A 27786-nucleotide genomic window follows, 5' to 3' on the forward strand; every position below is an offset into this window, starting at 1 on the left:
TTAATTGGGTCATTCACCCTGACTGGCACTGAGGGGGTTATATTGAGCTTCCCAAGGATTAAAGGGGGGAAAGGGACTCAATGTTAAGTAGGACAGAGTAGAAAAGAAGAAGGAAGTGATTGTTTAATTAAAACATTAAAATTTCACAGTTCCCCCATGACCTCTTCCCTTCCCCTCCCAATTATGGCTGTACCACCCCTAACAGAAAAAAAATAATTTTCCCTATCCTCAGGGGACAGAAAAACAGCAGGGAAAAGATTAGCATCCCAGATAAGAAAGGGAAGAGAAAAGGAGAAAGAGAAATAGTAATACTGGGAATTGGCCAGATTCATACCCAAGGAATGAGACTACAGGACAGAGTTCCTCCTTCTGGATACCCTGAAGGAACTAGAAGAAGGAACAAAAGCCTATCCTGTGGATCTTTTTTCTTGGGAGGAAATCTGCCCCTTGGTATTGGAAATCCTGTCCTGATTGAAGAGATCTTGGGAACAGAAAACTTTAGGGACAGTGGAAGGGTAGGGACAAGAAAAATCTCCTCACCAGCCAGCGTGGAGGAGCACCCACAGGAGGCTGGCCGAGAGACCCACCCACAGAACCCCTTGGCTGATGGCTAGGCTAGTGGAAGCATTTGTCTCCACCTTCCCATTGCATCTATTTGCCTGGCAGCAGGCAACAGAGATGGCGTGTCCATCGGTTGAAATGGTGCTGTTCGGGCAAGTTGGGGCGCAGGACTTCATCACCAGGATATGGTTGGGGTTGATTGAGTTGACTGGAATTGGGAGAGAAGAAAGAAAAGATACAGGTGAGGTTGGACAAAACACTCTGGAGTCTGCTGTTTAAAAAACTGATATTTATCCTTGTCCCAGCACACTCCACCAAGACTTTTTTAAACCTATCCATGGCCCTATACACATTTTCTAAATTGAATTTATTGACTCTAGAGGTTTCCCTGATTAGCTCCATCTGACTGATGCTTCTTTATTCTGTTTCTCCAAATCATTACAACAGCAGAGTTTCTTAAGACAGAAGTATCTTCTATGGTCATTCAGTTCAACTCAGAATTCTTTGCAAAAAGTGGTTATCAACTACCACTTGGAGACTTACCATAGTAGGGACTCGTGATTTTCTTGGATAACTCATGCCATTTCGGATTAGCTGCGAGAATGGATTTACTGGTAAATGTTTATCAACTGGCTCTCTGGGGGTGGGAGTGAGGGGAATGTTCACAGGACATACTTTTAAGTTAAATATGCAGAAATTTTTGCCATCCCTTTCTTATATCATATCTAGAAATCAACAAAACAATAAAGCAAGCCTTGATTTGTGGCACTTTCCATTTCCACAGTGTAAATGTTCACACTGAAAAGACAAGATTTGGCCAGTTTGAGTTGTTCCCAGCACAACCATGGACAGCTCCTTTATTTAGGAAGTGTTTTCTTACACTAAACCTAAATATTATTCTCTTGCAATAGAAGCTGATACTTGTTAGAAAGTAGTCTTTCTTGGTTAGAACTACAAATATGTGGAATCAAATGAGACTTGAAATAAGGAAGCTATTGGTCAAGCTTGGGATCTATTATGTATAAGGAGATTTCCATTGTTAGAATAGGAATCAAGTTAGAAACAACTTAATCCTGTAAAATCCAGCAAATATTTTTAAGTGCTTACAATGTGTTAGGTATTCTGGTAGGTGATGAGCACACAAAGATGAAGAAGTGTTTGAGTTCAAGGAATTTGTGTTCTATTATATGGTCATTTTAATTTGTATATACATCTATTTGCACGTCAATGTAGAGTGTGGCAGGGAAGGAAGAAAGGCCAAATCAGTCTAATGTGGTGATATTATAGGAAAGAACATTCAGACACCAAAGAATCTGTGTTTGAATCTCTTATTTGCCTCTACAACCTGAAAGAAGTCACTTTGGCTTCCTGGGTCTAATTTTTCTCACCTTCAATTGAGAAATTTCAACTACCCCGCCCAATTCTTAATCCTATAACTAAGAATTAGGGAAATTGAGGTACAAATCCTGCCTCAGACATTTTGTGATCCTGGAGTGATATAGTCACTCAATCTCTCTCTTAGTCTTAGTTTCATCATCTATAAAATGGGGATAATAATCTATCTACTTACCTCTGAGGGTTGTTGTATCAAACTTGTAATAATATGTTGCATATTAATATTTGTAAATATATTTGTAATAATAATTTGTAAATAGATAATATTTGTAAAGTGCTTTGCAAACTTTAAAGTGTTAAATAAATTTTGTATAATAATAATAATAATAACAGTTATAATCAGTTAAACAGTTATAATCACAGGGTCAGTGAGAGGATTAATTGAGTTAATATATGGGGAGTGTTTTGAAAATCTTAAAGTGGTTTATAAATTGCTATTATTATCATTATTAGTTTGTTAGGAAATCACTGATATTTCAAACCTAGAGAAATAAAAGTTAACATAGATAGTAAATTCCTACTATCAGAGGAATCAGAGAAAAGAATATGTCTACATCTGCAAATAGACCAATCACCTTTTCTTTTCTTGTTTGCTATGAGGTGAAATCAGATGTAAGGGGGTTTGATTCTACAAGGCAGAGAGACCTTTCCAATCTCTCTAAAAATCAAGCACATCCCTTTCTCATTAGCCAAAAAGCAAAACTGTAGGAAGATAATCTTTTAGGCTTTGACAAAGACTGCCCTTTTAAAAGTTAGTGAATAGCTACTTTTAAGATTAAGGAATTCTTAACCTGATTATGAGTTTAATTTTTTTTGATAACTATTTCAATGCAATTGGAAAGCCAACTTATTGTGTTTTGTGAATTTAAATTTTTAAAAAAGAGGATCATAAAAAATAAAATGATCAGTTCTGCTAACACAATATTTTTAATTGTTTTTGCATAAACAAATTCATTGAAAATAAGAGTAAAGGGGAACAATTAAGTGAGGTGGGTGGAGGAGAGTCTTTACAGCAATTCCTGCATAAATCTACTTTGGTCATAATGTATAAGTTTTGTATGTATAATATGTTGCTCTTTGCTAATATTTTATTTGATTAAGATCTCATTTCCAATATATATAATAAATAGATTCAAATATATTTTTAAGAAGGGGTCTTAAGTTTTACCAGATTGCTCAAGGGAGCCATGATACATAAAAATTAAGGGGCTCTTCTTGACCCTCTTGCCTCCAAGGACTTTTTTCAAGAACCTACTCAGAGATAGTAGGTCATGAACGTTGTATTTCCAACTCTCAAGAGTCCATTTTCAAGGCCATTCAGTTATCCATTTGGACATCAGAAGATATGGGCAAACAGAGCCAAAACCCAGGGTGCTAATGAACATACTGAGTCAGCAAGCCTGGTGAGTTTTATGAACCACAAAGTTTTGTGGATCTCTAATTACTCCTACCGTTCTACAGGAGAAAGATCATGGCATCTAGATGTAGAAGACTTGGGTTCAAGGCTTTGTTATGATACTATCCTGTGAAATCTTAGGTAGATCAAGTTTCTAACCTTTCACTTTCAGTTATCCCCTCTGTAAAAAGATGGAGTTGGATTATATATCCAATAATATCGACAAGCAAAATAGTGGTGAGAGCTCTGGTCTTGGAGGTAGAAGTCTTTGGCTGCGTCCTTGATTTGATACTATTTGTAAGATCACGGGCAAGTCATTTAAACTGTTTTCTGTCTGATATTTTCTTATTGACTGAGTGATTTTGGGAAATTCCTTTCCCCACTCACAAGCTGTAGTTTTCTATTGATAGTCCCTAAGATTTCATGCAGCATTGACATTTTACATTTTTTTGTGATTACAAATCAACTTTCAGAGACGTTTCCTTTGGGATTTCTCTTTCAGTTTCCTCCCTTTCTCTTCTACCCTGAGAATCAAAGATGATTCTTCTGAGATATAAATGAAATACTATATCCATACTGAATGCCATCATTCTAGAGGGATGGTGTCCATGTTCTTCCCAACCCACTCTGTTGGGCAGAGATGGCATCTTAGCTAAACTATGTAGCTCTGAGCCCCCTTAGCTCCAAGCATAGGATCTTTTTGATAAATCTTTGTTGAATGAATGAATTTGAAAACATTCTATAAGATCCTTTACTCTTTCTAGATTATGAGTTTCTAAAGATTTGCTCAGACTATCAATGGAGCCATTCAGAAAAAAAACATAGTGAAGTGGGGGTAATTTTCTTGTTATTAAAATAACTGGTCACAAGGTCACAAACTTGGGAGTTAAAAGGGATTTTAAAAGCTACCCTTCAAAAATAAGTGACTTTTAAAAAGGAGCCAGTAAAAAGAGCTGGGAGGATTCACATCCAGGGTTCTTTCCAATACATTTTGTGACCTTTCATGTAGTTCTCTATCCCTCTATCAAGCTATGATTTTTGGAATTTGGAGGAGCCCCAGAGTGTAATTCCCTCACACATTTCCAGCTTGGGGTTATCAGAGCAACATCTGGGTTATTCTGCTGCATTAAGTCTTGTTCGCCAGGAATTCAAGGTAATGACAGCCTTCTAGGTCCAGGACCTGGCATCTATCATTTGTGGATTTTGAAGCTTCTTTTGGCCTGTCATTAATCAGGCATGGGAGGGTGTGTGTGTGTGTGTGTGTGTGTGTGTGTGTGTATGTATTATCTGCCCATCATTTCTAGGTTCATATGTCCTGCTGGGTTAGTCCTGGGGCAGGAGTTATTCCCAGCTCTCATGAGTAATAAAAGATATAGAGATGGTGAGTCACCCACTTTGGGGACCCAGCATCTAGAGGCCTAAATTGGCAAGATAGTTGAGGTCATCAATCTTTATTGATGTCCACTTCCTGACACTGTTGACTTAAAAGCTCAGAGTATAACAGATTTCAAGAACCTCAGGATATTGCAACAGATGAAGCCCTGAATTTATAAAACAGGCTAAAATTAGGAAGTGGAAAGTTTAGGAGTAGAGGACCCTTTTTCCATTTAAAACAACAAACATTTATTAAATAAGCACCCAAGTTCCAGTCTCTCTGCTTTTTCCCCCAAAGATACAAAAAACAAAAAGAGAGCACCTTCCTGCCTTCAAGAGGCTTACAATCTATAGGTAGAGAGAGAAGATGCAGACAGAGAAGTGATAAGTACAAAGTAGGGATCCAGGAAAAAGAACTATGAGATATTCCAGGAGAGAAAGATCATTTCTACCCAAAGAGAAAGTGGGAGTTAGGATTTTAGGAGATAGTCCCTGAGCTAATTTCAACAGATACCCTTTCTCCCCAGGATCATTGGAATTCAGAATCCTGTAATATTAGAGCTCCAGGACATTTATATGACTTAGAATGTCAGGGCTGAAATAGATCTTAGACATCATCCAGTTTAACTCCTTCTTTTCACACATAGGGAAATTGAGGTGTAGAGAAGGAAGTAAAAATCCTATTCTTCTGACTTTCCACTACAGTATTTCCACTACACCAAGCTATTTTACTTATTCTAGGATGTAAATGGCTTAATGTGAGCTCTCTCTGGGAGTCTGGTGTTTCAGTGGGGAATTAATCTCGAACCAATGGAATTAATCTCTAATGGTAGAATTGCAAGCCCTATGACAGTAAAGGGAGGGAGAAAATTTGAAATGGGGTGAGATACTTCTAGAGGGTCTTAACCTCTCCTCCATTTAAATAGCACCTTTTCCAGATGAGGTTCAATGGATAAAATTCCACAGGAATCTAATTGCTTATGATTCCCCCTGCAGACACTTAGGATAAATGTTCCTTGCCTCAAGGAAATTATTTGTTGTTCAATCATTTCAGTCATGTTGGACTCTGTGACCCCATTTGGGGTTTTCTTGGCAGAGATACTGAAGGAATTTGCCATTTTCTTCTCCAGATCATTTTACAGACGAGGAAATTGAGGCAAATAGAATTGCCCAGAGTCACACACCTCATAAGTGTCTGAGAGTGCATTTGAATTCAGGTCTTTCTGACTCTGATCTAATTGCTCTAACCACTGGTACCCCTACCTAGGGCAGCTAGGCAAATAGGCTTTTAATTATTTTATTCCCCCCCCCTCCATATAACTTGCTCATACATATTTCTTTGCTTAATATCTGCCCTACTAGATTATGAGCTCATTAAGAACTCTTTTGCCTCATTTTGTATCTTCAGGACTTAGATCAGTGTCTGGTAGACATTTAATACGTTTATTGAAGGACTGACTGTCTGACCTACTTACTAGAGTTGTGAGGAAAACTTTTCATGAACCCTTGGGGATTATACAATGAGGGCTAACATCAATAAAAATGTCATTCATGTCCCATTTTAATCTACAGACTTTGCTTAATCTCTACCCCTACCCCTCACCCTGGGTCTCATCTCAATATAGGATAGCACCTCTTTTAGGAAAAGAGGGAAGAATCTGGCCAAAGATGGCCACATTGGGGTTATTGAGTCCTATGAGAAAACTCCTCCTCCGGGGAGTCTCGATGATGGTTACCTTATTTGTACCTGATTTCCTTCCATACTCTGTAATCTCTAGCAGGGTATATTTAATTTTTACTAGGTTAGTTAGTGATATAATCAGGGAGAACAACAACAACAACAATAACAATAATAACAACTAACATTATTTATGTAATGCTTTGAAGTTAGCAAGGAGTTTTACATACCTTATCTTATTTGAGTCTTGTAATCCCTGTATGTGAATTTCTCCACAGGTATTATTATCCCCTTTTACAAATGAGGAAACTGAGGCTCAGAGTAGTGACTTGGCTGTGATCACATAGAGTCAGAGGCAGAATTTGACCCTAAGACTTCCTTATTCCAAATGCTGCGTTCTCTGTGCATCTTTCCAAATATCAAATATGTTGTGTGACTTGGAAGAGCCAGAGCACAATGTGGTAGAATGGAAAAGTTTGGGAGGTCAGGAAGACACAGGTGTGTCTGCAAAGCTTGACACTTACTTGCTGTGAAGCCGTGGGCACCTCACCTAGCCTCAGTTACCACCAATTAAATGGGGATAATAATGATTGCCTTGGTTCCTTTCCCAGTTCAAACGAGGTAAGGATTATAATGGCAAAGCTTGAAGGGCTATGGGAATGTTGGCCATTGCTGTAGAATCCCAGGACTTTTTTTATTTGTCTCATCTGTCCTTCGAGGCTGGGACTAACAGAGGGGACCAATATTGCTCAGACCAGAAAATCCCCAAGGACAGGACCTCAGTGGAATTATAAAATCTTTTCTTGACTTTTGATATTCCTAATATTATATAGGACTCTGTCCCATTAGCCCCTCATTCAGCAGACATGAACTCTTCCCTAGCCAAGCATAAAGCACAGCCAGGAAGTCTAGGACTTTTCATTCTTTTCTTGAGATTTCTCCATTGCAAGGTCACAGCAGTTATGTACCTGATGGGTGCAATGGGTACAAGGCAGGGTCTGAGTGCAAATCCAACCTCAGACTCTCACTAGCCTTCTGATCCTGGGGAATCACTGAACTTTACCCCCAGCTCCAGCTTTCTCATCTGTGAAGTCTTCCTGCGAGGGTTATTGGGAGGATGAAACGGGGTAAGATTTTAGAAGTTCTATATAAACCTTAAAGCCTCCTCCAAATGCTGTTGTGATGATGAGCGGGTCGGGTTGCCCACGAGGAAGGCAGATTTCTGCCCTTTCTTGGGTGGGAGGAGGAGACGGGTCCCGTATGGCCGCCTCATGGGGCGTTAGCCAGGTGCGACTTCCTAGCCCACGTCCCACCTGGGGGAAGGGGAAGGCGGGAGATGGGGTCCAGGGAAAGGGCGGGCTGTGGGAATACTCACTTGCCCGGGTAATAAGACAGTACTTGTCTGTTGGGGAGCATTCGACGGGAGCCCGGCAGCTTTCAGGCCCGCAGCACACGTGGCATTCTAGGGAGTGAGCTGGGAGAGGAAAGGAATGATAAGGAAGGTCAAAGAGGGGATGGAGATCTGCAGTGGGAGCGGTCAGGCTTTCCTGGCAGGATTGCAGGTGGAGCGTCTGGTACGGGGGAAGGGGGGGCTGTCACCGTGGTGGGGGGCCCCATGCAGGATAAACTGGCCTGACCTGCTGTCCTGTGTCTGTGAGGATCAGAAAAGGAATAAAAACAGAGCGAGAGGGAGAAGTCCAAGGTCATAGAGGCTTAGAATCTTAGAGCTGAAGAAACGGAAGATCACAATAAACTTGTGTGTGGAAACATAAGGAACTTATCACGATATACACATACACATACAAACACACACGTGTACACAGTCCAACACAATATAACATACATGTACACATGCATGCAACACACACGGCACATACAGCTGCACCCATGACATGCAGTGGCATAAATACATGCAGAGATATGAGTGTATACACAAACATATATGTAGTCACATATACACAAACATGTACACAGGCACATATACATATATAAATACACAGATAAACATATAGCACATATATACACAAACATATACATATTGTTAAAATCTGCCTCCTGGAGACTTTTTTTCTTTCTCCTTTGGGGATCATACAGAGCAAGTTTGCTGTCCCCATGACATCCCCTCAAATATCTGCAGACCTTAATCATGTCCCCTCTTTCTATTCATTTTTGCTTTCCTAACATAAAGTTCTGAGACAGGAGGGACCTTTACAGCGGTAGTTGAATAACTCCATTTTGCAGAAAAGGAAACTGAGGCTGTGAGCGGTAGAGGGACTTGCCTGAAGCCACAGAATGAGTCTGAGTCTCAAGCCCTTTTTTTCTGATTAAAGAACTAATGGTCTTTTCATTTCATCACACTGAAAACTGAAGCCCACAAAAAGGGACATATGTGCAAGGGGAAGAGGTAGAAATAAAAATATAGAATTTTTCTCGTGCGGCATGATAAATGTGGAAATAAGTTTAGAAGAATTGCACATGTTTAATCTATATTGGATTAATGGTTATCTGGGGGGAAGGGGAAAGGAAGGGAGAAAAATTTGGAACACAAGGTTTGACAAGGGTGAATGCTGAAAACTATCTTTGCAGTGTTTTGAAAATATAAAGTTATTATTAAAAATAAAATAACTGGCAAAAAAAGAAATAATAATATTATTAATTCACATGTCCAATGCTTTGAAGTTTGTAAAGTTTTTCTTTTTCTTATTGCAATCCTAAAGTTGGGAATGGAATCATCACTAGAGACATTTGACAAATGGGGGAACTGACACTCAGTGATAGTGATTTGTCCAACATCACAGAGCTAATCAGTGGCAAAACTAGGATTTTAATTCAGGCCTTCCACCTCCACATTCAGGCCTCTTTTCACCCCATTTCTATTGATAACACCAGGGAGATTATAAGAATGACATATCTCCTATCATTTTGAGGAGGGAGTGGGTAGGTAGTATTCCAGAAAGTATTCTAATTCTAATTGCTCTTCATTCATTCAAAAATATTTATTGAGCATGGACCATATGCCAGACTTTGAGCTTGGCACATTAGGGTGGGCAGAGAGGAATAAGAAAATCCCCTATATCCTTGAAGCTTACATTCTCAAATGAATTCTGGTATAGACACAGGTCACTTCAGTACCAGATAGGACATGAAAGGGCCATAGGAGAGGAACAGAAATTGAGGGGCAGCTATTCTCGAGAGAGGGATGGGAGAATTTGTGCATGAGTAAATCAAGGAAGATTTCATGAAGAGAAATAGCATTTTAGATGAATAGTCACTGAGATGAGTGGAATGACATTTACCTTAAGTCAATTTGTTTAAGGGTTTATAAAACAAACCCAAATCAATGGCAAAGGGGGTGTCAAAATCCCAAGCAACCTGAGACCTCTCAACATCTCAGATGTTTCTCTGCAGTCTCTCTCCTCTTACCTGGAAGTTCCCACCCAGGCTTTCCCCAGGATAATGCTTCCCTAATCCAGAATTAATATCCTGCTCCAAACAATAATAACAATAAAAGCAACTAACCACTTATTTCATTAGGGAAATACACCTTAGCTAGCTGTTAGGAGGTGAGTCCCCATCAAAGAGTGAATGACTGATACAGTCTGATTATGACTCATAACAGTGTGCTACTATTGGAAATGGAACTGTCTCAGATTGGGAACCATCCTACAGAGCTTTCAGCTCAATCCAGAATTAATATCCTGCTCCAAATAATAATAATAATAATAATAATAATAATAGCAACTAACCATTCATTTCATTAGGGAAATACACCTTAGCTAGCTATTAGGAGGTGAATCCCCATCAAAGTGTGAATGACTGATACAGTCTGATCATGACTCATACGTGTGCTACCATTGTAGATGAAACTGTCTCAGACTGGGAACCATCCTACAGAGCTGGTTCAAAAGGGATTCACCTGGGACAAGTGACCATCCCACTTGGGTCCTTATCCTAACTTCAACAATGGGGAGGATAATTATCCAGGCACTAGCTTCTACAAGGGCTACTGTAAGGTCGAATGAGCTTCTCTAGGTCCAAGCCAAAGTGCTTTGCTGCAGAATAAATGCAATCCAGCACTCGTTTATTAAATGCCTGCTGTATACAGTTCGATGGTCATTTATGGGGAGCCCTAACTAGGTGCTACTTGAGGTGCCCAATAATAATAGCTCCTATTTCTATAGCACTTTAAGGTTTGCAAAGTATTTTGCTGGTAATAACCATGTGAGGTAGCGAGCTTGAGTGCTATGAATCCCATTTTATAGGTGGGGAAATGAAAGTTCAGAGAATGGGACTAACCTGTCCAGATAATAAGTTTCAGAGTCAATGATGAACTCAGATCCTGCAAACTCAAGGATGTGACCACGACTTTGCATAATATTTCTCCCAGAGGGGTTTGCTTTTTAAAAAGGTAGCTGATTAACTCAAAGAAAAAAATCTCTGAAAGTGCAATTTTAGGGGACTTGTCTTTAGGTGAAGGTGGCCTTTTACAGAACCCTTCAATTATTTAATCAATTAATCATGTCCAATTCTTCATGACCCCATTGGAGTTTTCTTGGCAAACATACTGGAGTGGTTTGCTATTTCCTTCTCCAGCTTATTTTTACAGATGAGGAAACTGAGGCAAATAGAGTTAAGTGACTTTCCCAAGGTCACACAACTAGTGTCTTATTTGGATTTACACTCAGGTCCTCCTGACGACAGGCCCAATGCTCTATCCACTGTCTTGGAACCCATCAGATTATACCATAAAACAATCTAGGATAGAAATCATGCAATTATTAAGAGCTTTGCAAATAAATATAGGAGACCTATTCTGTCTGTACTGTCCTTTACAACCTGCATGTTCTTGAGCATCATGTCCCCTGTCTGGTTTATCCAGCTCAAAATCCTGTGATCCTATAAGCTGAGTTCAAATTCTGTCTTTGTTACTTCCTAGCTTGAGGAAGTTACTTTTCCATCTTTGAGATTCAGTGTTTCTGTCTGTAAAATGAAAATAAAAAATACTCAAACTCCTTACATCAGAAAACTGTTATGGAGAAATGCTATAGAAATGTGAACTACTATTACCTTTTAAAGGGGGCACAAAATATGATTTTTTAAGAACCAGAAAGATACGGATTTAATTTCAGTTAGTGCCACATAAAGAGGAATTGCTCCAAACGAATAGAAACCCACTTTGTCTCTAACCCCAGACACAGAAAGACTTCCAGTGCATGTTACAGAAATATAATACGGATTCCCCAAATATCCTACCCCTAAATCTATCCCCTCCTTCCCACGACCTTCACCACCACCAGAGAAAGCCTGGGCAGGTAGGGAGTCAGTCTTACCAAAATTCACACACAATGTAGCCAAGAGAAGCAAGGCAGCAAGACACAGCTTCATCGTGGGGGGACTTCTCACCAGGGCTGGAGACTGGAGGAGCCCGCCTGGTAGGTGCCTTTATATGGCCTTGGCCAGCAGGGAGGGCTTCTGGGCTTCCTGAGCCCTGCTAATTGAGCTAGCCAATTAGCCCGGGAAAAAAACAGCAGCCTGAGTCACTAGCTGGAGCCTGCCCGTCCCTCACTCCGGGGCCCTTTCTTTTCCTCCTCTGTGAAATGGGCTCACTCTTAAATTCCTTAGGGGTCCTTAAGATCCTAGGACTTAAAACTGGATTAGAAATTATCCAATCTGTTTCCTCTTTTGACAGATGTGGAAATCAAGGCCCACAAAAGCTGCCTAAGATCAAAAAGGAAATAAATGGCAGAATTGGAATTCAGTACCATCCTGGTCTCCCTCCCCTCATTTCCAAATCCTGAAGACTTTTAGGATCATGACTCTAGAGGCTATTTCTGGACCAACATCTTCATTTTACAGAAGAAAGCTGGGCTCCAAGAACATAAGCAATTTACTGGAAATCCCACAGGCAGTAAGCTTCACAGGCAGAATTTTAACTCAGTTTCCTGTATCTCAAAGCCAGAGATCTTTTTACGGAATCTCTTCCTAATTGCACGTTCTTCCTTGGCTAAAGATAACTTTCTGCCCTTTGACCCTTCTCTTTCTCCCATCCCAGACTTTTAGATTGCCCGCCATTTACCCTGGATATATCCTGAATATACAAAACTTTGGTGTGTTGTCTCTCCCATTAGAACAGGAGCTCCTTCCTATGTGTATAAAAGTGTTTGTGGCAGCCCTGTTTCTAGTGACTAGAAGCTGGAAACTGAGTGGGTGCCCATGAATTAGAGAATGGCTGAATAAATTGTGGTATATGAAGGTTATGGAATATTTTTGTTCTGTAAGAAATGACCAGCAGGATGATTTCAGAAAGGCCTGGAGAGACTTACATATACTGCTGAGTGAAATGAGTAGAACCAGGAGATCATTATACATGGCAACAACAAGATTATATGATGATCAATTCTGATGGATGTGGCTCTCTTCAACAATGAAATGATTCAGGCCATTTCAAATGGTCTTGTGATAGAAAGAGCCATTTGCACCCAGGGAGAGAACTGTAGGGATCACAACATAGTATTTTCACTTCTTTGTTGTTGTTTGCTTGCATTTTGTTTTTTTTCCCATTTTTTTCCCTTTCTGACCTCATTTTTCTTGTGCAGTGTGATATTTATGGAAGTGTGTATACAATGTTTAATATTTATTGGATTACTTGCCATCTAGGGGAAAAGGCTGGCATAAGGGAAGGACAAAATTTGGAACACAAAGTTTTACAAAGGTGAATTCTGAAAATTATGCATATGTTTTGAAAATAAAAAGCTTTAATAAAAATAAATGCTCAATGCTTAAAAATAAAATAGAATTAAAAAGAAACATAATAATAAAAAAAAGAACAGGAACTCCTTGATATTTGACTCTGTTTTTGCCTTTACTTGTACCCCTGGTACTTAATCAGTACCTGGCACATAATCACTTAATAAATGCTTGTTAACTCTTGTCTGGGGATTTTCATTACTGATTTGAAAATGAAAAAAAAAACCATCAAATTGGAAGGTAAAGTAGCAAGAACCTTGAAAATAGCTTAAAATACTACTTGAAAATTTGCTGCCCCTTTTCATCTGGGAAAGAAGTAGTGGAAATGAAATGGGCTTGGAAGTACTCTCTTATGTAGATCAGAAGCATTTTTAGGTGGCACAGAATGCCAGATAAGGACCACAGGAAATACCCAGCTAACAGCTTCCAATTCTTTTCATTTAGAAAATGTCAATAGGAAGATAATTGTCATTTAACAGGCAGACATTTATTGACCTTCCACTGGATGCTTTACATAAGTGATCTCATTTGAGTTACTCAATCTGGTAAGTTAAGTATTACAGATGTGATTAACTCCATTTTACAAAAAAGGGAAATTGAGGTTCCAAAAAGGTGACTTGTCCAGATTCACATAGCCTGAGAGTACCAAAGACTTGATTTAAATGCAAATCTTTCTGACTCCAACTTCAGTGTATGGCCACTTTGCACATTACCAAGACTCACTGACCCATAATTATCTCCCCACAAGGTCTTTGCTCAATATACTTCTAATTTCACAGCTGTTCTTCAATGACAATTTACCTTTTGATATCAGGAGTAAGCTCCCTGTCACTGAACATACTCAGAATTTTGATGCAAAAGATAGTCCTGTGGGATGATGGGATCTTACACAAAGTTAGAAGAAATCTCAATAATATTTATCCAAATTCCTAATTTTACGTATGAAGAACTGTGGCCTAGAGAAATTAAGTAATTTATTGAAGATTACAGTTGGTGGTTTGAGTAGCTGTCAGTTTTGGGACCCAGATCCTCTGACTCCTAATCCAGATCTCCCTTCAGCAGAGCATTGTATTTATATACAAGGATGTAAGCTTCAACATTAACTGTATGAACTTGGGGCTTCTTCTTTTCTCATCTTTAAAATGAGGCAGTCAGAATAGAAGTCCTCTGCTGGGTAATTCTGGAACTCTTGGTAAAGGCAGAGGAGATTTGTGGGTTAGACTGAAAGTAAAGAGATTTATTAATATCTGTTCTCACTGATGGTAAATTCAGATTCCTGGAATACAGATTTCATTTTTCCAGGTCTACTTAAAGACTGTTATCCTTCCTTTGCTTTCTAAGAAGAATATGCCTTGAGTCATAGAAGAACTGGATTTCAGTGAGGTAGAATTGCACAAAGTCATTGCTCTCACTCTTTTTTCCAGTCACCAAAGGCTAGTGGCAGGACAAAAATCAGGATGGCCAGTAATAAGCTAGGATGCAGTGGAAGATCTTGGTATCTTCAGACATTGGAAAAAAGTCTTCTCATCACCCATCCTTCTCATCCTTGAGGTAAACATCCCCCAAACCCACTGACAGGCTTAAGGTCTTTCAGTTACCCTCAACTTGATTTCATCTGCCTATCAAGATGGTTTATTAGAGAGAGGTCACTGCTTCTGGGAGACACATGTACCAGTTGAGTGACAGGTGGTTTCCAAAGGTGAATGAAAGGTTCAGAAAAGGGCTCGGCAAGGACTCACACCAGAAGTGCTGGTCCTCTGTGAACACCCTATTAGAGTACACATCCAATCAGAGTTAACTTGGTATAGAAAAATAAAACATTTCACGGGAAAGGGATGAACAGAGAAAGAAAGGGATGAATCAAGGAGGAAAAAAAGGAACTATTTGGAATGAAAATGGCTGAATTTATTATTAGAATAACATGTTCCCTATTCTGGGGACTGAGACAAGGATAATAGAGCAAATATCTTTACAGCTAAGAAAGAAGTCCTTTTAAATAAAACTGCAGGATCTCTTATTGAAAGACTATGAGTAGTTGTTACGATAGTGACTGAGGCTGTCTGTTTTCCTAATTTTTGTCTGGGGTACTGTCCGGGGACCTAATATTAGGTTACCAGGGGATTGGGGGGATTTCTACTTTGTTAATCCAAGATATCATTAAATGATTATGATTCCTATTGCCCTTTTTGCCCTATTTCCAGGGTTTCTCTCAGGTATAAATCTATGACTCCTGGGACACCAAACTGAATCTATATCAAGAAGAATCCATAATTCAGAATAGTTTTCCCTGATGCAAAAACAAAGGGGAGGAGTAGATCCAGATATTGGTGACAGCCATAGGTCATCTGATCCTTGGCTCCATAAGTTCTGGGAGAGGGAAAGAACAGGAATGCCACATTAGTCTGAGGATGACCTCAGGGTGGCTGTGGGCTTCTCTCCACTCCCCACCTCAGCTCCCAACCCACCATGTTGATGCTGAGAAAAAGACCCATTTCCTTGGTGTTTGTTAGGTCTCCAGTCTAGATGATTCAGGAGGGTAGAGAGGATTGCTCCATAAAATAGAAGGCTGTACTTCATGATCTCCGAACCCCCTTCCAATTTATATATCATGATTCCTGCAGCCCTGACCAGTAAAATCCCTGTGTTTCTGAGAAGGTGGTCAGAACTGGAAGATACTTCAGTGGTCAAACTCGACTTGAAGATGAGAAAATGAGACTAAGCAAGGCAGGAAAGTAATAATCACTTCTCCTCCCTCCCCTACATTTAAGGAAACAGAAGTTAGAAGGAAAAGAATTCAGCAAAGCTCACAGAGAATCCAGGAGGAAACCAGAATATGATTCATGTCTTAGAAAACCCAATATCCTGTTTTCTTCAATGCATTGAGCTACCCCACATATAAAGTACATAATGATAACACAGTACTTTAAGGTTTGCAAAGTACTTTACAAATAATATTAATAATAATAATGTTTGCAAAACACTTTTACAAACAATGTTAATAATAATAATGTTTGGAGAGCACTTTACAAATAATAGCAATAACAAGGTTTACAAAACACTTTGTAAATAATATTAATAATGATAATAATGTTTGCAAAGCACTTTACAAACAACAATAATAAGATTTGCAAAGTACTTTACAAACAACAACAATAATAATAAGGTTTGCAAAGCACTTTACAAACAATATTAATAATAATCTTTGCATAGCACTTTTGCATACAATATTAATGTATGCAGAGCACTTTTCAAATAATATTAATAATGATAATAATAAGGTTTGCAAAGCATTTTACAAATAATATTAATGTGTCAGACAGTGTGCTAAGAGCTTTCCAAATAGGATCTCATTTGATCCTCACAAGAACTCTGAGAGAGAAGTGCCATTATTATCTCTATTTTACAGTTGAGGAAACTGAGTTAAGTGATTTGTCCAGAGTCACAGAAGATTAGACCTGAAGTCTCCAGGTCTAGCACTAAACTCAGTGTGTCCCCTAGCTGTCTCTAAGTACAAGGACTCTACTTAGGGACCATTGTCTGGGCATCTGAAGGAACATCTGAAGTTTAGATACACTGATGGTTCGCAGAAACAATTTTCCGCTGGATTTCTTATTATTTTAGGATCCTACTTCCAGCTCAGCTCCTGGTGCAATTTGTGCATGAGAATCACCACTAGCTGGACTAAGCAGGAATCCCTGGATTGTTCTATCTCCCTTGCACAAAACACCTGTCATTAGAAGAAGATTGAGGTGGAGGGAGAGAGCAATCAGCAATGTTGTGGACAGCCAGATATCCAAGTATATAGTTTGGGGCAGGAAATCATGGTGATATGAGGGCAATAGGGTGGGTACCCAGCTATAAAAAAGCCTTAGAATGTTAGGCAGCCCCTTATAATCTTTAATTAATCCTTGCAGACATCAATGCAGAAGGAGGCCCATATTAATTTAGTTTTATAGCTGATGAAGCTGACAAGTTTCATAAACACAGCCTAGAGGCTTGGAGGATGGACCAGGCAACTTCCCTAGGTCTCTTCCAATTCTAGTTTCTATAAGCATATGATGCAAAAATTCCACTACTATGAATCAAATTGCATGTTTCTAATTCTGATTATGCGATGCTGATTCCATGAATTTAGTTCTGTAAATATTCTCCTCTCCAATCCATCCTCTATTCAGCTGATCTTTCTAAAATAATCTATGTTACCACCTTTCTCAATAGTATTTTATTTTTTTTCAATTACATGTAAAATAATTTTCATCATTCATTTTTGTAAAATTCTGAGTTCCAAATTTTTTGCTCCTTCCCAAGACAGCAGGAAATCTGATATGTTATACATGTACAATCATTTTAAGCACATTTCATATTAGTCATGTTGTAAAAGAAAAATCAGACAAAAGAGAAGCATCATAGAAAAAAGGCAAACAAAAAAGGTTAAAATGCCACACTTTGATCCTCATTCAGTCTCCATAGTTCTCTCTCTCCATTTTCCATAAAATAGAAGGCTTGTCTTGGATCACAATTGCTGAGAAGAGCTAAGTCCTTCATAGTTTATCACACAGTGTTACTTTTGCTCTGTGCAATGTTCTCTTGTTTCTGCTTCTTTTATTCAGTCTCAGTTCATATGTCTTTCCAGTCTTTTTTGAAATCAGCCTGATCATTGTTTCTTATAGAACAATAATATTCCATTACATTCATATACCATCACTTATTTAGCCATTCCCCAAATGATGGGCACCCACTCGATTTCTAGTTCCTTGCCACTATAAAAAACTGCTACTAACGTTTTTGCACCTGTAGTTATCCCCTTTCTCAATAAATTCCAGTTGTTCCCTATCACCTCTAGGACCAAAAAACAAATCCTCTGTTTGACCTTCAAAGCCCTTCACAAACTGCTCCCTCTACCTTTCTTGTCTTCTTACATCTTAAAATCCCACTGCCCACATATTCTTTGACCCAATGACACTAGCCTCTCTTCCACAAACAGGACATTCCATCTTTTGGACAGGATTTTTTTTTTTGCTTACCTGGAATGCTCTTCCTCCTCATTTCTGCCTCCTGGCTTCTTTTAAATATCAATTAAAATTCCATCTTCTCTAGGAAATCTTGCTCAGTACCTCTTAATTCTAGTGTCTTCCCTCTTTTATTTCCTACTTATCTTATATATAACTTGTTTGTACATATTTATTTGTTTATTTTCTCCCTCAGTAGATTGTCCCTCCTTAAGGACAGGGACTATGTTTTTATCTTTCTTTGTATCAATGGTGCTTAATACAATTCCTGGCATATGGTAACCACTTAATAAATCTTTATTCAGTGCCAAACTGAATCTACTTCTCAGATTTTGAACTTACAGCACTAATTTTATGGTTCTGTTTTTTGTAAGTCTAGTGCTGATATTAGAGCAGTGATTCTAATTCCATGATTTATTTCTGCAATTCTTTTTTGCCATGGACTTGGTTGATTTCATATTTGTTGTTTAAATTCCATGATTCTGTGATATAGTTCTATGAGTTTCATGATAATTTTTGATCTCTGAATCCAATTCTATAATTCTGATCTGTGATGCTAATCTATAAACCTATGATTCTATTTCTATAATTGTGATTCTCTGATTTGAGTTCTCTGGTTCTGGCTTTATTAATCTAGTTCTGATTTTGAACTGCTGATTACACAATTAAATTCTAAGAGTTTGTTTCCATGACTACAATGATAGCTTTTATATTACTGATTCTGATTCTATGACTTTGGTTCTCTGATTCTGATTCTGAATCTAGTACTGATTTTGGATCTATGAGCCTGATTCCAGAATTCTAGTTATAATCTATCATTCTATATTCTTCAAAAGTACTTGACAGCAGAGTGATGGCTTAATAACACTTCCAAGCCCTGCAGATATTTGGTCGTTAGAATGTTTTATCTTTTTTACAGTTTAATTCTCAGTTAGAATACTTTGAGTGTAGGAACTTTGCAGGGAAAGAAGGCCTTAATGTTGCCCTGACCTGGTCACAGACCCAGTGAACACTACTACTGGCCTCAGAATGACCTTTAATTCCAGCCACAACCTAAATTCAAGCCTACTAACTAATCTCATCACAAAACCCTATGAAACAAACAGGGCAGAGATTATTATCCCATTTTACAGATGAGAAAATTGACGATATCTCTGACTAGTCTTCTAACTTCATATAATCATAAAAATTACAGAGCCAGAATCTGCTTCCAAATGTATGAGTTTGCATTTTGGAGATTTCATTAGAGATTGCTTACACAGGATCAGTCCTATTATACCTATATTATAAACAATTTTGCTTTATGACATAATACTATTCGCTTTTTTTGGTAATAACTAATTTTTTTGTCCCAGAAAAGTGAGTTTGAGTCATTAAGAGTAGGGGGAAAAACAAACCCAAACAATAAATGTGTTATAAGTGATATTATCTTCCCGTAGCATCAACAATAAATGTTTCTCAGCATATTGCAAAGAACAGATTAAAAGTTCTTCCCAGAATTTGCTTTGTTTTCTATACAACATCTAAATATGTCCTTCATTGTGCCAGCAAAATCAACAACATGCCTGTAGCTTTGAAGATGTATTTTCAATAAACATTGAAAATGAGAAAAAATTTAGCCACGTCTAAACTCTTTATTTTACAAAGAGTAAACAGAGGCACAGAGAACCAAGGTTGGTCACAAGACCAAAATTAAGAAATAAAGCCATGTCTTCTGCATCCAACGCTGATGCTCTTTTCACTGTCAGAACTGAGAATTCTGAGATTCTGAATGGACTGAGGGCATTTTGTGGTCTGATAGTCAGTTTTGGAGGTCGGTGCTTTGGGGAGAATGGGATGAATAAGACACAGCCCTTTCATGTCAGAAGGTCACAAATCTAGAGTATAAGGTCACACTTTTCTCTAGAATCTGGGTTACTTTAGGCTTGTTTCAAGCTCTCACTTGAGAGCTTGGGTGAAAGTTGTGGATCTACAAGACTCAGGTTTGATAGTGAATTTTGCTTCTTCCAGATTGTGTGACTTTAGACCAGTCATTTTATTTCTTGGATTTTCAGTGTCCTCATCTGTAAAATGGGAATAATAGCATTTATGGTAGAAGTGCTAGAGAACTGGAAGCTTCCTTTTTTTTTCCAGGGTTTCCCCTGAGGAGACCAGGTTGAAGCTTGGGATGTAGTAGTATGTCAGATTATCCTATGTGAAGGCAGAACTGAGTCTGAATCCTGAATCTTACTTATTATCTGTGTTCCAGGGCATTCCCACTAATCTTTATGGCCTCCTGTTTTCTCCTGGGTGATATTTAGTGATATCAGGGTGATATCAGTATCTAGGTGATACTGAAGGCCTTGATAAGGACCACTTGGCCCGAATCTCCACTAGGAACCTCTCTGGACTGGTCTTGGGCTCGAGACCCAGACCATGGGTCAGTTCCTAGAATGAACTGGCCGCTGGACTAGAGGTAGAGAGCTTCCTAACACAAGAATGTCTGCATGACCTCTGCTCCCACCCAAGGGTCCCTAGGCTATTCTTCTGCCCCAAGCTATTTCTACCCTATCATCCACTTTCAACTGGGCCAAGCTCTGACTTCCTTGTTCCTGGGAATCTCCAATATCTGGGAAAAACTGGGGCATCCATAGGGCTGGGTGATACTGCTACAAGAAGAAAACAGAGTGGAGTCCTGTCCAAGAATTACAAACTTCAGTCCCAGGCCCTCTGACAGGATGACCTCCTAGCAGTATATGAATGAATGAACCCAACAACTTCATGCTCACCAAATCTTAGCTTTGCAAGGGACTTCAGAGGTCATTTAATCTAATGCAATGTCCTTTCCAAGATCCCTGACCAGTGTCAGGGATATAGATCCTATTTCCATCCAAAGCTCATAATTATCAAGATCTTTTCTTTGCATATATTCTAAATCCTCCTCTTGGCAACCTCCACTTATTATGGGTATGAGGTTAAAGAACAAGTCTGCATCTGTCTTCCCTATAGCACCCTAAAATGCTTCGAAAAGCATTTTCTTCTCTCAAGTCTCCTGCTTTCTATGTTAAATATTCACCATTTTCTCAGCTAATATTCATATAGCATAGCCTCAAGTGTTCTCATCATGCTGGTGGACTTTCTTTTTTTAAAATTTTAATAGTTTTTTATTTACAAGTTATATGCATGGGTAATTTTACAGCATTGACAATTGTGGTGACTTTGACTGCAATGTCATTGGTCAATGTTCTTTCCAAAATAAATCTCCTCCAGATGTGATATAAGCAGGGCAGAAAATAGAAGGGATGTCATCTCCTTTCTAGATGTTACCCACTCTACTATAGCCCCAAATCCCTAATCCATACTTTCTATTACAGAGTTTCAGGGAATCTTGAGGTCACAGAGTTGTAAGAAATCTCAGAACTTTAACCCCCCCCCACTTAGTGAAGGAATCCCTTCTAAAACAACCTTGATATGGGGTTGACACTTTCCTTCAGGAAAGGGGAACTCCCTACTTCCCCAGAAAGTCCATTTTATCATTAGATATCTATAGTTGTTGGAAAGAGTTGTTGTTTTCCCTGAGTCTGAGCCAAAATCTTGCCTCCTTGTAATTTTTCCTCATTGGTCTATTCTCAATGTAAACAGGCATCCATGGGAAATGTGAAATCTTTGATTCTCAACATGCATTAAAATAACAACTATCTCTTTAGGCTGCAGTGAACTGTTTTTCATACTGTGATGAAAGCCATGTGGAATGCAGAGAAAAGAGCTCCAGGCTGGAAGTGGGGGTATCTCAGGAGACCTGAATTTTAGCCTAAGTTTGGCTCCCAGAAGTCATTTTTCCCTTCTCCCCTAAGAGTTTCAATTTCATCATATGAAAAGTGGGAGAATTGAACTGGATTGTCTCAAAGGCACAATCTAGCTCTAACAATCTATGTTCTAATATTCCTTCCACCTCTGATAGCTTTTGCATCTAAGGGTTTATAGGAGCTGGACAGGAAGCATCTAGACTAAGTGAAGGGAACTTTATCCCCTGCCTCCTAAGATGAATAGAACTGAGTTTTGTATAGCTGGCTCCTAATGGACATGAATAATGAATCCCCTGAAATAGCTGTATGTATTCAAATTCACATTATTTGAAGTTATAATTTAATAGAATATGGTAATTGGTTTCAGCTCAATGACTATATGCAGTGCTAATAATTCTAATAATATGACTGCTTCAAGGGATTCATTATTCACACTTATTAGAAGCTAGCTGTATTCATTCATCCTCTCTGGGATGACCATGCTCTTACCGTCTGTAGGCACATAATATTGCCAGTAGGAACAGAGCTTGTGTTGCTCTAAAAATGAGATTCTATTATTGTGAACAATTCTTTCTAAAAGGCAAGGATAGGGGAGAGAATGGAAAAAGTACATACTTAAAGCTGGTTTGTGGAGGTGGCAACAAAGTTCAGGAAAGGTAGCCAAATCACCAAAGAGAATGATGACTTCACTCTGAGGAAAAATCATAGGAGCTTCTTATTTGCACAGTTTTTACTAGATAATTAATCTCTAAAATCTTTTGCAGCTCATAATTCTCCAGGTCATATTTTATGAAGACAGAGCCATAACTAGGACAGGGTAGTTGGGACTTTGTTCCAAGCACTAACAATTAAGTGCCACATTTCCTCCCTAAATGCTCTGGAGACCTCTTTCCCCAGACTTTTGTTGGTCCCTCTTTCTGTAGATCTTGGAGTAGGGTATGGGGAGGAGAGCTCTGAGTTATGGGAGAGGGTCATAAGCAGGCAGAGTGGTTGAGGGAGCAAAGGAGGGCTGTTTATTTTTTGGCAGCACTAAAAGTCAAGCAACTATCTTTCCCAGAGTCCCTCATTATTATCCCACCTCCACCTCTCATCTTAACTGAAATTATCCAAAGTTCTGGGATTCTTAGTTACAGATCTGTAGGTCAGAGTCCTGGGTATGGAATCAAGAAGATTCAACTCAGGCTTCAGACATTTACCAACTGTATGACTCTGAGCAAATCATTTAACTTTGTCTGCCTCAGTTTCCTCATCTGTAAAATGAGCTGGAGAAGGAAATGGCAAATAACTCTGGTATCTTTGCCAAGAAAACCCCCAATGAGGTCATGAAGAGTCCAACACAACTAAGCGACACAATCTCCCAGTCTTAGGAAGAATAAGTATAAACTGGAATATGTTTAGCAGAATTGGTAGAATGTCATACAAGATTATGTCTGAAGGAGGTAAGGATCCTTAGACTGGAGAAAAAATATAAATGAGGAAGGGGAACAGAATAATTGCCTTCAAATACTTTCAGGATTGTCATGCTGAAGAGGGGCTAGACTTACTCTGTTTGGTCTTAGGGGACAGATCTGGGAACATTGGGATGCAAGAGAAAAATGAAGTTTCTGAGAACAGATGACCTGAGTTCAAATACCATCTTTGACATTTTTCATCTGTGTGACCTTAGGCAAATCCCTTAATCTCTCCAGTCTTAAGATCATCATTTGTCAAATGAAGGGTTGTACTAGATGACCTCATGTTCCCTTTCAGCCCTAGGTGCTCATCCTATGCTCCTACATTGCAAAAAATATTTAGGCTTGGAATAAAGAAAAACTTCCTACAATTAGCACTATCAAAAGGAGGCAGGTGCCATCTCTGCTAAGAGGAGTGGAGATTTTAAGCAGAGATGACCACTTGTCAGGTGTGTTTAGTGGGATTCTTGCTCAGGTAGCACTTGCTGGCCTTTGGGATTCTGCGGTTCTAATATTTTGTACTCTGTGTTCTCTTCCAGCTCTGACATTCTGTGGCTTGTGCTCTAAACTTCTCTGAATCTGTGTTTCTTTTTGCGTGAGGTTTTCCATATCTCAGAGAGGGAAAGGAAGGGTCTGGAGCCATTGCTACTTCCCCCTCTCCCCCTCCCCACTTGCCTCTGGTATTAAGTGACCTCAAGAGGAAGAATGTGACCTAACTGGAATATCCCACCATCACAGAAAGGGGGGAGGCATAATAATACATTATTAATTTAATTGAGTATCAGAAACACATTTTTATGAGGCTCCAACTATACCCCATCATCCCAGACATTATAATTAATATCTTGAATCCACTGAGGGACAACAATATATTGGAAAAGTAGGGGAGTTAGATTTTGCCCTTATCCAGGGATCCTGGGCTTTTATAGTTAACAAAATTCAATTTAGTAGCAATGTCAGAGAAGCTATGGCATCTGTCCATTCTTCAAGGCCCAGCTTAAAAGGCATGTCTTCAAGAAACCTTAAACTATATTTGTCCTTCCTTCCTTCCTTCTTTCCTTCTTTCCTTCTTTCCTTCCTTCCTTCCTTCCTCCCTCCCTCCTTCTTCTCTCCTTCCTCTCTTTCCTTCCCTCCCTCCTCCCCTTCCTTCCCTCCCTCCTTCCCTTCCTTCCCTCCCTCCTCCCCTTCCTTCCTTCCCTTCTCTTCTTCTTTTCCTCCTTCTTTCCTTCCTTCTTTCCTTCCTTCCTTCCTTTCTTCCTTCCTTTTTCCTCCATCCCTTCCTCCCTCCTTCCCTTTCTTCCTTCCTTCCTCCATCCTTTCTTCCCTGCTTTGCTTAATACTTTTCTCCAGTCCTGTGATATTCTTGCCCCAATGTAAAAACTCCCTTTACCAATTCGGGTAACATCTATAATCTGAGAGCATCACCAAGATATTTGAGAAGTTTATCAATGTGACTATGACCAGACAGTCAATATGTGTCAAGGAAGGATATGAGCCCAGATTTCCACAGAGTTTCTAGTATAGTTGAACATAGCTCTGATTCTATAAAAATGTCATGACCAGTACTGAAGCATTCAGGCTGCCCATCTACTATTATATATTTAATCCAGAACTTGTGTTATAGGATCATGTCTCTGTAGCTGGGAAGAGACCTTAGTGGTGATCTGATCCATTCTTTCTTTTTAGAGATGAGGAAACTGAATCTCAGTGATGTGCAATGATTACATTAAGTATCAGAGAAGCTTCTTTGATCTCAAGGTTCTTCCCACCATATTTGCTGCTTCCCTTGATATTTTTTATATCTTTTGAAATTCCTGATAATTAATTTTCTCTAATATTTTAGTTGTCCACATCTGCATACTATTTTATTGTGTTAATTCTTATTGACCCATCCACTAAGTATGGGATGCCTATGTGAGTCTTAAATCCACATCCTTAAGTAACTTTCTAACTCTCTAAGGTGCAGAATGTTTGTCAATATTCAGTAGTAGAAATTTCCTAAATGGGACATCCATGCAATCATATATCTAGACCAAAAAAAAGAAAGAAAAGAAGCTAATCCTTGGGCTCCTCATGTTTCATGAGAAAAAAAAATGCTTTTCAAACCTCAAAGTACCATTAAAATGTGAGTTATTTTTATTATTCAATCTCTGGGCTTTTAGAAGCTCACCAGGTTGTTGCTGTCTCCGAAGCTTCTTCCCGTAAGAACAGGAAAGAAGAGACCCTAGAGAGACAGAAGCCCGAGCAGGGCCATGTACTAGTGGGGAGATAAAGATCCGAGGTCTCTCTTCATCCTTCTCACTCAACCAAGAAGACTATTTAGAGCCTCTATCTCCACATCTAATTCTGGCTCATCAACCAATCAAAAGGTGACTCTTTGCTGTTTACTAAGGGGACCAGACACGGCCTTAGAATACTTGCATCTGCTCTAAAATACACACATGGGATTGCATCAAGCAGAGCCCACTTCCCCTAGACGAGGTTCTCAGTAGCTAGTTGTCCATCACAAATTTATATTTGTTCAATCAAAGGAAAGATCCCTCAGAACAAAAGAAATCTCAAAACACTGGAATCCCCTGGGAGCTGGAACCATCAAAAGACTGGAATTCTCAGAAGGTCAACAATGAAGATCAGGGTGGCCCCAGCTTGGCCAACTCCCAAATCAGTAAACAGAAGACCCCATTGATTTCTGTGTTTTATTTTTTCAAAAGTCTTGTTTCCTGTTGGGCATGCACCCATGTGGGGAACCCCACAGATCGGAGGTATCATTGTGGATGACTCTCATCGTCACTATTTTTTGTTATTATTACCATTGGGCAACTGCCAATTACTCTCTCTTGGAAGAGCTCAGTCTCCACCTCTGGCTTCTCCCTAGCCCTGGGGTTGGGGAGGCTCTTTCAGAAGGTAACTGGATGTTATTCCCTTAGGACATACCCAGGATTCTGTCTGGGGTCCCCTTTCTCAAAGGGGAGGGAGCCAGCCCAGACTCTAGTTGGAAAAGGCTTCCTGGGAACAGGCTTGATATTTTTTGTTGTTTATTCCCCTCTCTTTGATTTCACTTCACCTGGAACATCAGAATCACAGAGATATAAGGTGAAAAATCTAGAAGGGAACTCAGAATACACAATGGGACAGCTACAAATAACCTTAAAATATAGAAATGGGAGCCTAAGGGAGTCTACCTAAAGATAGACCATCCAATGTAAAGATATTCTAGAATCCAGAATAAATCAGAGGACACTAGAATTTTGTTGTTTTTGTTGTTGTTAAGTTGGGCCCAAGTATTTGTGAACCCATTTGGGGTTTTATTGGCAAGGACACTGGAATAGTTTGCCTTCTCCAGGTCATTTGACAGATAAAGAAACACACAGGGTTAAGTGGCTTGCCCAGGATCACAAGATAGTAAAGCCTGATGCCAGATTTGCACTTAGAGAGATGAGTCTTTCTTGTATTCTACCCACTGCTCCACTCAGCTGCCTCATATTAGAATATGGAATGTCAAAGCTAGAAAGGACATTAAAATACAAGCCACATAGTGTTTATTTTATTTTTTAAACATTCTAAAACATAAAATGTTAAAGATGGAAGTGTGCTAAGTTTGATTCAAATGTTTCTAACTGATTGAATGCACTGGGAGCCATTTTTTAAAAAGTTTGTGTTTGCTACAGCATCCTTCATCTCACACATGCTATATATGTGCTCCACAGTTCTGTCTTTCACACTCTTTCTTGATGACTTCATCAGTTCTTATGGATTTAATGATTATCTCTCTGGAGATGGCTTCCAGCTCTCTATCTATCTATTTGACAGATTTAACAATTATCTTTCTAGAGGTGACTCTTAGATTTCTCTCTCTCTCTCTCTCTCTCTCTCTCTCTGTCTCTCTGTCTCTCTGTCTCTCTGTCTCTCTCTCTCTCTGTCTCTCTGTCTCTGTCTCTCTGTCTCTGTCTCTCTGTCTGTGTGTGTCTCTCTCTCTCTTTCTCTCTCTCTCTGCATCTATCTGTCTATGTATTTATTTTTCTAGTACCTATCCATCCCTAGATCATACTACAATGTTTAATCAATGTTTATAAATAAAAGTAAATAAATAAGAATAAATCTGCACAGCATGGGAAGGGGAGCCTCTGCCCAGGGCAGCCACACTTCTGCACAGCATGGCTCTGCCTGGGGCAGTGGAACTTCCGCAGCATGTCCATGCTTCCCAGGGCAGAGACACTTCTGCCACTTGTCCACTCTTTGGCCGCTCTTTGCAGCCTGTTTGCAGGACAGCTATTGTCCATCTATCTATCCCTGTTCTGCAGAGGAAGCTGGTAACCTCCTTGCCCTGAAGGCAGACCCTAAGGGCTTTTTAAAAAATGAGTTAAAAAAGTCAAGCGAACTCTAACCGTTG

General features: G+C 39.3%; 1 protein-coding gene across 1 annotated transcript; it reads right to left on the bottom strand.

Annotated features, from left to right (window-relative positions):
- Positions 1–476: 476 nt before the first annotated feature.
- LOC105749390 (lymphocyte antigen 6E-like) lies at positions 477–12045 on the bottom strand. Its single transcript, XM_012541859.2, has 3 exons — positions 11735–12045; positions 7780–7878; positions 477–769 (listed from the first exon to the last, which is right to left on the bottom strand). The coding sequence occupies exons 1-3, from the start codon at positions 11787–11789 to the stop codon at positions 537–539; spliced, it is 387 nt and encodes a 128-aa protein (XP_012397313.1). The 5' UTR covers positions 11790–12045; the 3' UTR covers positions 477–536.
- Between the last annotated feature and the right edge of the window lie 15741 nt (positions 12046–27786).

The sequence above is a fragment of the Sarcophilus harrisii genome, chromosome 1 (genome assembly GCF_902635505.1).
Source record: "Sarcophilus harrisii chromosome 1, mSarHar1.11, whole genome shotgun sequence".
Taxonomy (NCBI): domain Eukaryota; kingdom Metazoa; phylum Chordata; class Mammalia; order Dasyuromorphia; family Dasyuridae; genus Sarcophilus; species Sarcophilus harrisii.

Coding starts and splice junctions, on each gene's coding strand:
- LOC105749390 (XM_012541859.2), bottom strand. CDS start 11,789: ATGAAGCTGTGTCTTGCTGCCTTGCTTCTCTTGGCTACATTGTGTGTG. Junction 7,879..11,734: donor TACATTGTGTGTGAATTTTG/GTAAGACTGACT, acceptor TTCCTCTCCCAG/CTCACTCCCTAGAATGCCAC. Junction 770..7,779: donor CTGTCTTATTACCCGGGCAA/GTGAGTATTCCC, acceptor TCCCAATTCCAG/TCAACTCAATCAACCCCAAC.